The 15,932-nt window shown below is 42.8% G+C and overlaps 1 protein-coding gene across 1 annotated transcript; it reads left to right on the top strand.

The window, feature by feature from the left end:
* Window positions 1-979: 979 nt before the first annotated feature.
* JPT2 (Jupiter microtubule associated homolog 2) lies at window positions 980-15,898 on the top strand. The gene is made up of 5 exons (XM_081888102.1): window positions 980-1,140; window positions 8,620-8,768; window positions 9,928-10,070; window positions 11,017-11,074; window positions 13,753-15,898. The coding sequence occupies exons 1-5, from the start codon at window positions 1,097-1,099 to the stop codon at window positions 13,929-13,931; spliced, it is 573 nt and encodes a 190-aa protein (XP_081744228.1). The 5' UTR covers window positions 980-1,096; the 3' UTR covers window positions 13,932-15,898.
* The last annotated feature ends 34 nt before the right edge of the window (window positions 15,899-15,932 follow it).

Below are 15,932 nucleotides of genomic sequence, written 5' to 3'. Positions count from 1 at the left end.
AAGCAAATGCTGAGAAGCTGACCAGGGCTCTTCAAACCTTAAAGACCATTGCCATTCGCTGCCTTCTTCCAGACCAACAAGCGCTGGAGATATATGGAATGGCTGTCTTGTCTTCTTTGTTGATCACTCGTAGCTGAGTAAGATTGTCTTCCATAAACACGGTTTTAACAATGAGTCCATAAGTGACTGTGGAGGGCAATTCTGGACCCACACATCCTTCCACAGTGGGGACATTTGTTTCCGGGTGGGAGTTGACCACGGCGTGGATTTGCCAAGCGTGCCTTCCTTTTAGCACGTTTCTCCCTTGCGTCCTGAGTTCAAGTGTCTTCAAAACCCATGACACCTTTGGTAAAGGCTGTTCTCCAATTGGAGCGCTCACAGGCAAGTGTTTCCCAATTGTTGGTGTTTATACTACATTTTTTTAGGTTTGCCTTGAGACAGTCTTTACGCCTCTTTTGTTGACCACCAGCATTACACTTTCCATTTTTGAGTCCGGAATAGAGTAGTTCCTTTGGAAGAAGATAATCAGGCATCCATACAACATGACCAGTCCAACAAAGTTGATGTTGAAGAATCATTGCTTCAACACTGGTGATCTTTGCTTCTGGTATTAGTTCTCCTGTCTTCCCAAGTGATGTGTAACAATTTTCGGAGACACCGTTGATGGAATCTTTTGAGGAGCTGGAGATGGTGTTTATAAATGGTCCATGTTTCACAAGCATAAGGTTGGTAGTACAATAGCTTTGCAAACAAGCATTTTTGTTTCCCTGCGAATGTCCCGGTCCTCAAACACTCTGCACTTCAATTCACTCCTTCCAATGAGAGCGCTAAAAACTCCGCCCGCGCTTCAGGCATCTCGCCCCTTCTCCCCGCCCCCAAACCCCATCCTTGTATTGCGCTCATTGGGCACAGATCACCGAGGCGTCGGTTGGTTGGCTGGCCGTAAGCGGCGGCTCCAACGGCCAATCGGCTTTTAAAGACCGCCCGGGCGCCCTGCCTGAGGAAATCACAAGCGCGGAGCTGTAGCTCCGCTCGCAGTTGAGGAGCGCGTTGCTTAGCATCCGCTAGGCCGTTGGTCGCCGCCGTTCCCGCCACCATGTTTCAGGGACCCGAGACCGACTCGGCGAAACCCAGCTCGAGGTAAATGTGCTCGTTCCTTTGAGGAAGGGCGGCCTTCGCTTCGTGGGGGGGGGGGGAGGGGGAGGGGAGGAGACGCCGGACGCCGGGGTCCCTCGCTCCGTTTCCCGCCCTTGTGGCTGAGGGGAGGCTCCTCAGGGGCGGAAGCTGGTGACTTGGCGGAGCCACCTCGCTGCAAACGGGGGGGGGGGGGGGGAAGAGAACGCCGCTTTTTTAAGGGCATGTTGTGGGTTGTAAAAGCAGACCGCGGCGGACGCTTTCGATTCGAATTAAAGCCGTGCGTTTCCAGTTCGGCCTCACTGCGCTTTGAGAGTGGGGGTGGGGGTGTGGCAATATGCCGGTTCAGGTAGGAGGCCTTCTGGTGCCGTCGGAAACCAGATTTCTTACCTAACGCTGAGGCGGCAATCTTTTGCAGGCATACATGGGAGTAACCCTGATGAAATCGCCGGGCTTGCTTCTGAGTAAATGACTTCTGTAAGGGGTGTGGCGGAGGTTTGGGGGTTTTTTCGTTTTGTTTTAAAGAGAACAAAAGCTTTTATGGTGCCCGCCCTTTTTCACTAGCCTGCTCAAGCAAAATACGTAAAGGAAGGTAATACTTATATTTCTGGGTGGTGTTTTATTTTAAAAAATGTCTTGCCTGTCTCTTTCCCCCCAGCAGAAAAACTTAAGGTGACTGACGAAAGTTTTAAATACGGAATCTGAATGCACCAAATCAAGGCAACAATGCTGATCCACATTGTTTGGCAGTCATAAGGATTCTAGTGATAATGTATGGTGCTGTTTCTGAACTCCCCTCTGAAATGCTAGACTGTATAGGCAGATGGAAACTTAATGTGTTCACACCCAAAATGCTGTATTAAACATCCCAAAGCTTGTCTGGAATTAGCTTTGTTGTGGTTGCAACTGGAGTAGTATTTATGATAAGGTGTCCTGCCTTTCTTCTGCTTCCTCTGGCCATGCCCGTGTGTAGGTGGAATGAGTTGGTTTTGATTTTGCCTATTCTTGGAGGCTATCAATGGATTTGTCCTTGTCTGGAGCATGTATTGCATATAAATGAAATTGATTCAGGTTACCGGGAGAGAAGAAACCAACTGCTCTGAGTTAGACCTCTTACTACTTCCACTGGATCTCATTTTTACCTGTGTCTAGTATAGTAATCAGGGACGCAGGTGGCACTATGGGTTAAAGCCTCAGCGCCTAGGACTTGCCGATCGAAAGGTCGGCGGTTCGAATCACTGCGGCGGGGTGCGCTCCCACTGCTCGGTCCCAGCGCCTGCCAACCTAGCAGTTCGAAAGCACCTCCGGGTGCAAGTAGATAAATAGGGACCGCCTACCAGCGGGAAGGTAAACGGCGTTTCCGTGTGCGGCTCTGGCTCACCAGAGCAGCGATGTCACGCTGGCCACGTGACCCGGAAGTGTCTCCGGACAGCGCTGGCCCCTGGCCTCTTAAGTGAAATGGGCGCACAACCCCAGAGTCTGTCAAGACTGGCCCGTACGGGCAGGGGTACCTTTACCTTTACCTAGTATAGTAATCACTTGGATTGCTTTGAATGCTGAACTCACTTTGTGAATTAACCACCCCGTGTGTGTGTGTGTGAGAGAGAGAGAGAAAGAGTGATATGCTCATTTGACAATTCATTTATATGTCACATTTATTGTGCAAGAATCACCTAGCTTTTATTAGTAGGTCCCTATAATTTCTGACTGTCCTCGCCTAAGAGACTTGGGAGTTGCTGAAACCTGGCTGTTGATAGGCTTGTATTCAGTTCACGCAAAATGTTTTCCTAAGAGAAGACTGTTTGCCACATAACTCAATATATGATGCAATATGGCCTAGATGATGCCAGATGTACTGACTGCCCTACCCAGGTCTTCCAAATAAATACTAACTCTACTAAACCACATTGGGTCTTCTCTGAACTTTGTTTGCTTTGTCTGTCCATGTGCATTGCTTTGTATGCAGAACACTTTCGATGCTTATAAGCTGGAAGACTCGAACACTGGTTTCTATAATGGCAGTGGAACTATTGTAGCAGCGATTGTTTTACATGCTAAGGTAACCTTCCCCAGGAATCTAGTCAAGAGTTGTAGTCTAAAACATCTGGTGGGTGCCAGTTAAGGGAAGACTGCTGTAGGGATAGCATTCAATTAGTGGCTCCAGTGTCCAACCCCAAGTACCACCAACTCTATTCATATCAGTAGCTATGCTAGAAGGTACAGAGTTGTGTGTATGGAAGAAGGGATGTCTTTAGGTATATGATTTGTTGGCATTTAGTGTGTGTGTGTGTGTGTGTGTGAGAGAGAGAGAGAGAGAGAGAGAGAGAGAGAGGGAGAGAGGGAGAGAGGGAGAGAGATGGGCTAGTCTCCTACTTCACAATTACTTAATCTCAAAGTGGTCCTGATTGATTGCTGACCTAAACTTCAATGCAGCTGCTTAATCTCCAAAATAAACATTGAATATTTTAATTGTACACGGATTGGCGATTAGAATTGTAAGTACCTATATATTTCTACTATTGCCATGATATGTAACTTCATGGAGGTGGATCGGTCTGTTGAGATTTGAATAACAGACTCATTAGCACTCCTCCTCCTCCTTTTGGAGCCCTTTGGGGTTTAATAATTCATGCCACCCAGTGTTTCAGAATAGATTTTTGCTGTAGGAGGTGGCTGCTGTGCTTAAAGGGCACCAGACCGCACTGTCTGGTATGATTTTTTTTCAGGAAGGCTCAGTTGTGACACCAGGCTCTGTTTTCCAGAAGTCAACATCTTGCTGTGTTCCTCTACCTTTAGAGAGTTTTGCTTCTTGCCAGACATAAAATATTAATTCTAAAACTGCCTATTAATCTCTGCTTCAACCAACCTAGAGTTCTTGACTTTTCTCCAATAACCTTGGAGAAAACCTAGATTCTGTATCTCCTCTCCTCCTCCATCCCCATAACTTAGACTAGCATATGTAGACAGACTTTGATAACAATGGATTACTTAAATCAAATCTTGCCACCTGAACACACACTGGTTAGAAAGTAGTGTTTCATTTGAGTGACATCATTATTTTGGATATCTGTGATTAAATTTTTTTTAATTGCCTAGATGTCCTTTTGCACAAGGTGACTCATCAAAATGTAACAATATATGCATACTGAATTGGTGTCAGGAAGAATTTTGAAATTTAGTGGATTTTTTACATTATGAGAATGCTCAAGGAACTTACTCTTGGTGTTTGCAATACTGTGAGGACATCATGCTTCTTGAAAGCACAAGGGATTGGGATTGAATTTTCTGACTCAGAGCTCAGCCCTGGAATACATGAGGTAAGAGATTTAAGAAGAGCCTGCTGGAGCAGGGCAGGGGCCGACCAGATGCCTGTGGGAAACTCACAAGCAGAATTTGAGCACACAAGAACTCTCCTCTCCTGTGGGTTTCCAGCAACGGGTATTCAAAAGCGTTGCTGCCTCCAAGTGTAGAGGCAGAGCATAGCCATTATGGCAACTGGTCCTTGATAGCCCTCACCTCCATGAATTTCTCCAATCCTTCAAAGCTATCTAGGTTGATGGCCATCACTGCCTCCTGTGGGAGCAATGGCCGTATTTTAACTGTTGTGAATCTTCCAACATTAAGCTTCATTAGATGTCCATGAGAAAATCTTGTCTCTATTCACTTTCTACATCTTTGCTTCGTCCAAGTTAACAAATTTGTGGTCCACAAGAGGATCCCTCCCCTTATTCCTTGATGGCTAAGCTTCCTGAGGAGACCTTAGTGAGGTACTGGTTCAGGCACTGGGATCTGCAGAGGCAAATAATTCATTCAACTTCTCCATAACCTCCTTTCACATTCCTTTTACTACCTTGTCATCCAAGGTTCGAACTGTCTTCCTAGATGGTTTCGTGATACCAATTTATTTAAAGAACTCCTTGTTGGTCTTAATATTTTTAGCAGTACGCTCCTCAGAATTTTTTTAAAGCATCTCTTACTTGCACTTTTTTGCTCAAGTTTTGTTCCTTTTTGTTCTCTTCAGAATTGTGTATGCAGTAGCATTTCCAGCTAAAGATGAACAGTCTGCCACTACCTTCATAGGATATGGCAAAGAAGAAGAAATGGGTTCTATATGTAATACAATAATCACATCAATAAAACTTCAGATGTGAAAAATAACTAAAATCATCAGTTATTAAAGAGCAGCAGAGTTCTGTATTAAAAGTATTTAAAATGAAAATATTTCAGCCTGGGAGACAGTATGAGACCTTGTCTCCCCATTGGATGGAACAGCAATCTCTCAGCATCACCTTCTGGAACTGATCTTCCAAGAATGTAAGCGACCGCTGTAAAACAATATGCCAGTCTTCCCAGCTTCCTCAACAAGATAGTGTTTCATCACCAAGGTGACTAAGGCACTTTCCGTTCCAAGGAGAAACCTTGTACAGAGTTTGTACAGATATTTCCTAATAGTTACCTGGATCTAAACCTTACTACTACAGGAGGGAATTTATTGCAACCTCTTTCCAGGACTGTAGGAACAAAAGAAAGATCAGACCTCAAGAGCAATTTCCTCGAGCAATTTGGGATTTGTGTGTCAACTAGTGTCAAACAGCCTATATTGCTGAAAGGACTTGTGGTGCTCATCGTATGATGCTTTCTTTCTGAATTTGTTTCTGCTTCTTGAAAATATTCATGCAGCATTTGCAATGAAAACCCTCTCTGTTGTGTATACAATGTGTATCTTCAGTCAGGCACACTCATGTTACTGTTGCAATGCTTGGAACTGTGGTGTTGGAACAGTGCCTAAATGTGTAGTTCACTGATCTCAGATATGATACTGACGCTTTTAATCAGACAGCCTTTTGTGGTCCAAAATGCAGTCTTCAAGTATTTATTTTCATTTATTTTGTTTTTGCATTTATATCCAATGTTTCCTCGAGGGAGGTTAGGGGACGTATTTGGCTCTCCCTCTCTCTATTTTATTCTTTCAACCAGCCTCTGAGGCTGAGAGATGGTGATTGACCCAAGGTCCCCTTTGTGAACTCAAATCCTAGTGAGGATTTGAACCCTGAGTGATGTCCTAGTCCAACACTCTAAACCAGCCTTCACCAACAAAGCCATTTGCTAGCTGGAGCTGATGGGGATTGTTGAAACCAAAGCTAAATTATTGGCACGAGACTGCCAAGCACTGCATTGCCAGTTGAGAAAGTTTGAATTTAAATTGCATGAGTGATTCTGTTATCTCCTTTTGATGAAGAAAGAGGTGATGACCACTGCAGACTTGTTTGCATTATGGCATGTGAAAGAAAGCAGCAGTAACTTAGAAGCAGAATGATACAGTGGAACCTTGGATTGCGGACATAATCCGTGACGGAGGGACATCTGCAACCCGCAGCGTTCGTAACCTGCAGTGCCGCGTCTGCACACGCGCATGACGTGATTTGGTGCTTCTGCGCATGCAGCGAAACCTGGAAGTAACCCTTTCCGGTACTTTCAGGTTTCTCACGGTCCGCAACCTGAAAACACGTAACCCGAAGCGTTTGTAACCCAAGGTACCACTGTATTCTTAGTTTATTCCTCCCCACCCCCACCCAACCCTTTATTCAGGCACTCCGATTGCACAGGAAATTCTCTTCCATGACTTTTGGAGAGCAAAGGTTTTATGGTATGGAATGCCGTATAGCTGTATCTCAAAATCTGAACACATTCTTGTCTCCTTCCTGGCAAATGATGCAAGAAACATCTTTTCCCCCACCTTCTTCCTTGAATTAGTCTATCAACTTCCATTGTATTGTGAAATTGCTTCAAGAGTGCAAATGTTTGCATAGATATTGACTATTTGTATGGAACCAGCTTGATACTTAAGTCAGCAATATAGGGTCAAAACTTGTAGTTTTGTTGTGCATGTATTGCACCGAGTGGCTGTCTAGCTACCTCTTATCTGGTCATTCACAATGCATTCTTTAATGTCATTTGCATTCCGTTCCCTGTAAACCTTGGCCTTGTTCTGGAATGTTTCTTTCCACAGAAAGCTGAATAACAGATTGCAACAGTCTTAACAATATGTGTATATGCTGCTGTGCTAGTCACGTAACACCACCAGGCAATAGAAGTACTGGTGTTGGACTAGTGTAAATTAAAATTGCCTATTTCTTGAGATGCCCTTATTTTGGCTGGTGAGATCTGGGGTTTATTTGTTTTTTTGGTCTCTGTGTCAGATTCAGATTTTGAACTCCATATCTCTTAGCAACTTTTGAGAAATCTAAGCCAATACAAAACCCTAATCTTTTATAACTGTTCCTTTTCCCAAATGCAGCAGTCAAATATCTCATATTTTGATTAAGAATGCTTGTGGATGGAGATAATAATAATCCAGTAAACTTAATAACAAAAATACACTTCATATACATCTTGGCATACTGCTGTGAAATAGACCTCAAAATTGAAAGAATTTTAATAAGCATATAAAAGGGTGTGGACAAGTTTGTAAGGAGTAAATGCATTAACTCTTGTTCAGTTTCAATTTGGGTGTGGTAATGACCTCACCCAACAATGGGAAAATATCCATCAAGAAGCATCAAGCCAAACTGCTTATTGGTGCCTGATATGCTTTGCACAGACCTAGTTTGGGGATTCCCCCCCCCTTTTTTTTGTCGAGAAGTATGTACAGTTATAAATTATTTGCCCTCTTTAAACTTATCCTGACCATCATATTCTTTATGCATTTAAGCTAGGGGTAGGCAACCTAAGGCCCATGGGCCACAAGCGACCCATGGGGGTTGTTTAACCGGCCCATGAGCCATCCCAAACCTGCTCAGTGAGTCCCCACGTGCTGCGCTAAACCAGTGCAGCGCGGTGTGGGGACTCGCTTTCGTGGCGCCGGAAATTGCGTCTGTGCAGGTGCCGGAAATCATGTATGCTCAGGTGCTGAAAATTGTGCAGACGCTCACAATCCAACCCACAGAGGGATCTCTGCTGGAGTGAACCGGCCCAGGCGAGGTAAACCTTGCGGACCCCTAATTTAAGCAAAGCATTTAAGCAAAGGTTAACTTTGTAGAGATGAAGTTAATAGGATGTGTAGGCTGACGGTATGCAACATTTGAACCATTAAGGTTCCTGCTTCCTACTAACAGAGAGTTACAGTGGTACCTCAGGTTAAGTACTTATTTGTTCTGGAGGTCTGTACTTAACCTGAAACTGTTCTTAACCTGAAGCACCCCTTTAGCTAATGGGGCCTCCTGCTGCTGTCGTGCTGCTGGAGCCCGATTTCTGTTCTCATCCTGAAGCAAAGTTCTTCACCTGAAGTACTATTTCTGGGTTAGTGGAGTCTGTAACCTGAAGCATATGTAACCTGAAGCGTATGTAACCTTCCCCTCTCTCATAACCTTTGGATAAATCTCTCCATAGACTTGTCTGGTTGCACATTGCCTGTTTTCACTTATATAATTCAGACTGGACACGATCTGTGCTCGTGGCTGACTATCATTTATTTTCTGTAAACAGGGTCCTGCAACCTCCTGGAGGAAGCTCCAGCAATCTCTTTGGAAGCCCAGAAGAAGTCAACTCCTCTTTCAGGCCGCACAGAATGACATCTAACATATTTGGAGGAGCTGAAGAAACTCCGAACGTTTCAAAGAGAACAAACCCTCCAGGTGAGAGTCATCTTCCTGAGGAACTCTATGTAAGGGAGTGGCAGGTTTTGCTTTGCCTGCAAATACATAACCTATACTTTGTCCTTCTCTATTCTAGCAGAGTTTTACCATATTGTATCACCATTGAAAGCCTCTGTATGTTTCAGACTATCCTTGTTAATCAAAGACGTGCTTAGGTTGTGTTCAGCCAATATTTTGCATGCAAGAGATGAATTGCACTGCTTTGCTAACTGATGTAATTCAGCCTGACAAACAGATGTTTTATCAGTTTGCACAATCTTGCCGTATAGATTGCATCTTACAAATGTAGATTGCAAGTGTGTGCTTTGGCAGAGGGGGACCAAACCAGTAATTCAACCCTGGAAAGGCTGCATAATAAAACTTGATGAAAATGATCATTTAAATATGGTGGCAACAGATTGCAGTGCATACCACCCTCATCCAAATACCACTGTGGTAAGATACGGTGTTTGATCTCATACCACCTAGGCTGGCTGATATTAAAAGCGCAGGTTTATAATTGATATTGGACTTCTAAATGTTGAGGTGTGTGGGATGTAGGACTCAAGCTTTCTGTTTATGGTAGTAACATATCAACTTTCAGCTGTGGTATTTAGACAGTGCTGCATTAAATATTGGCTTAGGCAAAAGCAGTTCTTGGCACTCTCCCAGTGAACAAAGAGGTTACTTTTTAATAAATTGTATAAAGCAATTTGAACAATGGGCTTCAGTTTTAGAGCATGAAGGTGAGTCAAAATATTTCTAGAAGCTTGTCCATGCATGTTCATTTCCATACTGCTGGCGTCTGCATCCACTTGCAAACACTGTTGCAGCATATAGCTGTTCTTATTGCAGTATTGTGTCACATTGGAAATCAAGTGGAATAAACGTTCCTGGAATGATCCCATGCATAACAAATGCTAGTCAGTGCTAGCTGGGCAGCTTGTCTAGCAGTGGAACCTTTTACGCATTACACATCTTCAGAATAGGTTTGGTTGATTCCCAGCCTATTAGGTTAAAAGTCAGTGCACATTGTACAAGGAATTAAAAATACAAACAATGCTGATAATGGACTGACTCCTGGAGCTTATCATGAGCTACCTGGAAGAATCTGAAGGAGAAGTTCTTAGTAACTTCCATTAGTACTGCTGTCTTGCAGGTGGGAAGGACAGTGGAATATTTGAGGACCATAAACCTAATCCTTCTCGTCATCTTACAAATCCACCTGGTGGAAAAACAAGCAATATTTTTGGGTCTCCACAGCCTGTCGACATTGTCAAAGCTCACCCAAACAAACCCAAGGTATTGTAGATTTTGCCCATTTCCTTTTCCTTTTTTCTTTTTAATAAAGCCACAGGAGAACTCAGATCAGATCTTAGGAAGAACGATCTGTGTAAATGAAGCAGCCATGCATTCATTTGTATAATTGAGTTTGCTGAATCTGGGGGCCCTTGGTATGGAATTGAGAAGCTTTTGATTCATTCCATTCATTCCTGATCATGCTGACCCAGCCTTCTGTCCACTGTAAAGTGTTGAATTAGATTGCACATCTATCTAGTAGAAATGTTGGCCACTGTGAGATAAGGATGCTGGACTAGATCGGCCAGTGGCCTGCTCCAGCAGTCTCTTCAGTTCTTATATTAAGCAGAATCCCTTCTGCCTCATGTGTGGAAGACAACCCTGCAGAAATGCTAGCTACTGTTAGTTTCTGTTTGCCACTGTGCAGCTGCTTAGAGTCACAAGACTCTGTTTACATTCCAGAGACATTCCAGGCTGTTTGAAGTCTCACGGAAGACAGGAGACGCATGTGACGTTACTGGTTTCCTGTTCCTTTGTTTAGTTCAGTTGCTCTCTGCCTTCCACAGAGAGAGGATGTGTTTTCTGTCTGCAAAGTAAGAAATAAAGTATAGCAATGTAGCCATAAATCTCATCACTTCTGCGTGCTGCTTTGATTCTCTGCTGAATGGGAATGTGCCTGGAGCCTCATCAAAGGCTCAGGTCGTTAATCACGTCGCAGGGCATTTCCGAAGGACTCGGCCGGAGGAAGATGAGCTTTACCAGCTCGGTCGAATGCAGATTCCAACAGCTACGTGCTAGAAGTTCTGCCCTTCAAAAAAGAGAATGGTAGCAGAAATTGCTTGCCTTTCTTGCTTGAAGGAAGCCTAAGCAAACCTAGAGTTGCTTTTTTTTAAAGGGGCAATACATTCCCACAGAACTTGGTTTTTTAAAAGTGTTTTTCCCCTTACAGGATCATGCTGTTATCCTGAATGACAGAGGGGATGTGCCACAAGAACAAAAACCAAAAGGTAAGTGGAACAAGTTTTCTGGGAAGCAGAGGATTTCTAAAGCATGGATTGTCTTTTAAAACCAGTATGAAATCAAAACAGAATGAAAAGCTAAGAGCAGAATGAAAAACATTTTCATACATATAAAAGTCAGGTGTAACACATCCGATCCACTGAAAGACGCCAAAAATATCTAAAACTCTCCAGACTAAGGGACAAAAGCCAGGGTATAAAGAAACATTCTTATCTGGTGCCTGAAAGTAAATAGTGATAGTGTCAGGCTGTAGGTCACTTTGGGACACTCTGTGTGTCAAAAGTAACAATAATAGTGTGTGCAAGCAAGACTTCTGTGGCTGATCTTGAGGCCCCAGAAGGCTTGTAATTGTAGGCATTCTGTCAACTGCAGATGCCTAATACAGCTTGTGGGTTGCTATAGGGAGATAGAATCTAGACAAACATCGAGGACTTAACCTATCTCTTCAGTATATGTGGGATGAACAAAATTCCTGGGAGGCTTGTTAAAACGAGATTTATCAGAATCCACAAAAAACACTTTTAGGTTGAAGAGGGTTTTTTTTATTTTCCAAAGAAACCAATCTTTGGTATGTTAACTTTCTAATGGAAAAATGACTTGGTCAGCTGCTGGCTCTGTCAGCAGCTCCTTAGATGCTAGTTACCCACAGTTACAGCATTCAGTGCCATAAGTAGAAAAGCAAGAAGCTCTTTGGAATGAACTAAGAGTCCTTTAAATGCTTCAGCAAAATAGTCAAAGATTCTTCAGAAATCTTCAGCTTTAGAACAGCTTGAATTTGTGCTGAAATATTACCGAGAATTTTTTTATTTCTGTCACAAGAAATTGAATATGAAAATGCACCTCTGACTGCAATTTTTTAATATATGGATGTGATGTACAAGGTGCCATATATTGCCTGGCTGTTATCTTGAAGGACAGTTCTTTTAGATTTGAACAGTTTGACCAAATGACTTAGAAACTCAAAGTTAATCCAGATCCCTTAAGGGATGTCTCCCATTTTCCCTATGTAGGTAAAAATCTCATCAGAAGCAGATGCATTCAATAAATTGACATGCTTGCATTGTTTTCAACTTTGTTGTCCAATAATTCCTTACTAATTTGGTTGAGGATCTTTTAAAATGTGGAGAATGAAATGGATTTGAAGTGATTTGCTTGGCTTATTTTGTGTGTGTGTACAGTACAACCTCTACTTACCACTGCCCCACTTGCGAGCAACCCAACTCGCGACTGCGGCAAACCTGGAAGTAAATACCGGGTTTGCTGCGATTTGTGCATGCGCAGAAGCGGCTGCTGCCATCTGCACACACACGCAGAATGGTGCCGCCACCAAATGTGCACACGCAAAACGGAGCTTCTCCCAGCAACCCGGATCAACTCATTAAATGGACCTCCGGAAAGGATTCCGTATGTGAGTAGAGGTTTCACTGTACCTGTAAAAAGTTACAATTTGAAAAGATCCCTGCATCTGAATTTCCTTTAAAAAAACAACCCTGTATCTTCTAAATTTTATAAAAAGCATTCAGTGCATCTTCTAAAAGTACAGAATAGATTCTCCACAATTCAGTCTAACTATATGAGAATATTCTGGAATGGGTTGCTATTCTGTGGGTGCCAGAGCTAAGCCTGATACAAATAATATGTATCTGATCTGAGCTTCTATCTACCAGTGTATTACCATCTCCTGCTAAACTAGATGCCTGAGATTACTTCTACTTAATTGCTGATTATTATACAGTCGGTAGCACTAACCTTGTGCTAAGTCATTCCCTCTGCCATGAATTCATGGCTTAAGCTATACTTTCTCCTGAATATGGCTTACCACTAAAAAGTAGATGAGCATAGTTCTTGATGAGCTGCACAGGGCTTGGGAACCACTCTGTAGGTGACAGATTGTTCACCTGTTGTTTCTATAGGCTTTCCAGAATGGATGAGTCAAGGGCAGAATCCAATTTATATTTGAACTGTTTTTTTCTGGGGTTTTGTTTGTTTGTTATATTCAATGTTTGACACAGCTATTATTCCAGATCAATAAACCTAAATGAAAAGACTTGTGGAGAGAGGAATATAAGCCATAAGTACCGTATTTTTTGCAACATAATACTCACTTTTTTCCTCCTAAAAAGTAAGGGGAAATGTCTGTGCATGTTATGGAGGGAATGCCTACGGATGGCATGCCTACGGATTTTCCTCCTCTAAAAACTATGTGCGTGTTATGGTCGGGTGCATGTTATAGAGCGAAAAATACGGTATTTAGTGTGTGTCTATCTGCAGTTGTGACTGTATCTGTTCATTAAAGGCCTGTGAATGGTCTTCACACACTTTCATAATACTTTTTTTGTCCCCATTATAGTGGCCTGCTTGGTGGGCTGATTTAATACATTTTTTAAAGGAGTTTGTGTGTGTGCATGTGTTCAGTACTGGGTGCCCTTCCATGCTCCTTGTAAAGCTTTTTTAGCAGAGTATTCTTGGGGAGCAGCATTTCACAATGCTTCCGCAGCATACATGACATAACTATCACCTTGTTAACATGGAAATGGAGTGCTAACTGGTGGCTGAACGAAGTGCAGCCGGGTAAAATACATGTAATGCAAGCTATGATTGTCATAAGACTGGGTGAATATTCTGGCATGGCCACCTGATAACATATCTTAATTTACAATTACAGAAGACCAAAGACCACAGGTGGAAGATACAAGTGAAAAGAGAGAGCCACAGAAGAAGGAGAGCACCAAAGAGCCTGGACCCAAAATGGATGATCATGAGCCCAGGCTGGGGCCACGGCCACGATCACACAACAAAGTCCTCAACCCTCCTGGGGGCAAATCCAGCATTGCCTTCTATTAAGAAAAGTGTTCTCTTCCCTTCCCCCTCCCCACAATGGAGTCAGCACAGAAACAGTTTTCGAGGTTTGAACCAGAGGTTTAGCCTCCTGCTGCTTGAAGAAAGAGCCACTTAGTGGTTTGGCATGTTCAGTATGTGGCAGAAGTTAGCTTGAGCTTCTCTGGCTTTTAAAGTTGCAGAACAGACTTCTGAGAGTACCCTGAGCTCATGCACTTCCGACGCAGAATATTGCATTCTTGATGCACAGATTAGGTAATATAGCCCTGAGGGGATTTTATTTGTGCTAGATAAGGAGGAAGGCTGGTCTAAACTCTTGACTAAAGATCTTCCTGAACTGTGGACTAGAACTGCCCTTTGTCATCTTGTAAGGAAGAACCTTACTAAGCAAGCAGATCCTCTTCTGGAGAGTAATTGTAGTCAAAATGTATTGTGCAAGAATTCATTTTTTGAACTCTTGAAAGTCTTCAACCTTTTTGCTAGTTAAGGAAGGTGCAAGTTGAATGACAATATATTTGCAGTTGTGGATGGCACGTAATGATCTGAAAATTCAGCCAAACCACTCTTGTCTATAATCAGACCTTGAATCTTGTCCAATGAGATGGTTAAGAATGTAGGGTTCTACCCCATAATTAGCCTCCAACAGAAGCTGTTTGTACTCAAGGTTCTTTCTGCCCTATAAGTGTTTAGTCTTATCTAATTCTGTGCTGACTCTGTTAGACTATTTGCCTTCCCTCCTTATTGACCACTTCGTCCTATAATTTGGATAGTTTTCAACTCCTCTTCCCCAGAGACAGCACCTTTAACTATGCTGAGTGAGGCTGCAGCTGCTGTGCTGCCCACCCTATTCTAGTTCTCCCCACCTTGCCCACCACCAGTACTTCAGAATTAAAAGTCCTGATTGTAGCAGGCAGAGGAGAACCTGGAGAAAGGCTGCAGAGGCTGGAGCCCTGGTTATTGCAGTTAAAAGTATAAATAACATATTGGTGACCCCATCTGGAAGCACGGACTATCCCACCTGGTTACTTCTTTGCATTGTAGCTGCCTTGAGACTTCTGTTTGTCTCTTTCACTCACTCCATCCAATTGGAGATGGTTCCTGGATTTTTGCAATACAATATTCCTGGTGCACAGACTTTAGATTTTTTTGCAATAACTTTGTATTGTTTTCTGGAATTTCATTATGTGGGTTTGGGGGGTGGGAGGGGCTCTTAAACTTCATGTATTTAGATTCCTGACCAGCTGTACTTTAAGACTTGTTCTTTTTTAAAAACATCAAGTGCAGTGGCTTGCCTTTAGAACTCCCATTATATATAGAAGTTCATCAGGCTTGCCAAAGTACTAGTGGCCTTTCTTGCAAAATGGCTCTAGGTACCAGCAGAAAACATTTTGCGAATGAGTTCTGAGAAACAAGCTCTGTGCCAGATATTAAAAGTAGCTTGGAGTTCTGTCCAAGTTGTTGTTTTGACTAAAAAGTCACCTCAATTGAGGAAGAAAAATTCTTCATTGCCATTCTTCAAAAATGTGTAGCACCTCAAAAGAAAAAGGGGGAAACCCCACAGTAGAACAGGGAATAAGAAGAGTTTGGTGTGGGGTGGATGTTGAGCTTTGTGGTGGATTTGTTCTAAAAAGGTGCAACATTGGAAGAGTTGGCTCAAACTTGCTTCTCTGACCCTATTTGCATTGTGTTATGGACTTCCTCTTGTCTAAAGCTTCAAGCTTTACTTGGGGCTGAAGTATTAAAAGGTGCATTTTCACCAGTGCCTCTGTTTTGGATAGCAGTTTTCCAGCAAAGCCTTAAATTATTACTGATTTAATTATACCTGTGCCATTATTTTTCTCAAGGGGTGCCTGGGGAGTACACTACGTATCCAGAAAGGATACTTTTATTATTAAAAAAAGGTGGGGTTAATGAAAATTCAGAATGTGTTGAATCATGTACTACTCAATAAACAGCTGCATTTTGTCACTTCATTATCGTGTGCCAAGGCTGTGAGTCCTAATAGTG

The sequence above is a fragment of the Podarcis melisellensis genome (genome assembly GCF_964234715.1).
Source record: "Podarcis melisellensis genome assembly, chromosome: 14".
In the NCBI taxonomy this organism is placed as follows: Eukaryota; Metazoa; Chordata; class Lepidosauria; order Squamata; family Lacertidae; genus Podarcis; species Podarcis melisellensis.
The sequence above is the reverse complement of the archived record's forward strand: the minus strand, read 5'-3'. Positions and strand labels throughout refer to the sequence as shown.

Excerpts from the sequence above, each read along its gene's own strand:
- JPT2 (XM_081888102.1), top strand. The coding sequence starts at position 1,097 with ATGTTTCAGGGACCCGAGACCGACTCGGCGAAACCCAGCTCGAG. Across the intron at positions 1,141-8,619 it reads TCGGCGAAACCCAGCTCGAG|GGTCCTGCAACCTCCTGGAG; the intron begins GTAAATGTGCTC and ends TTCTGTAAACAG. Across the intron at positions 8,769-9,927 it reads AAAGAGAACAAACCCTCCAG|GTGGGAAGGACAGTGGAATA; the intron begins GTGAGAGTCATC and ends GCTGTCTTGCAG.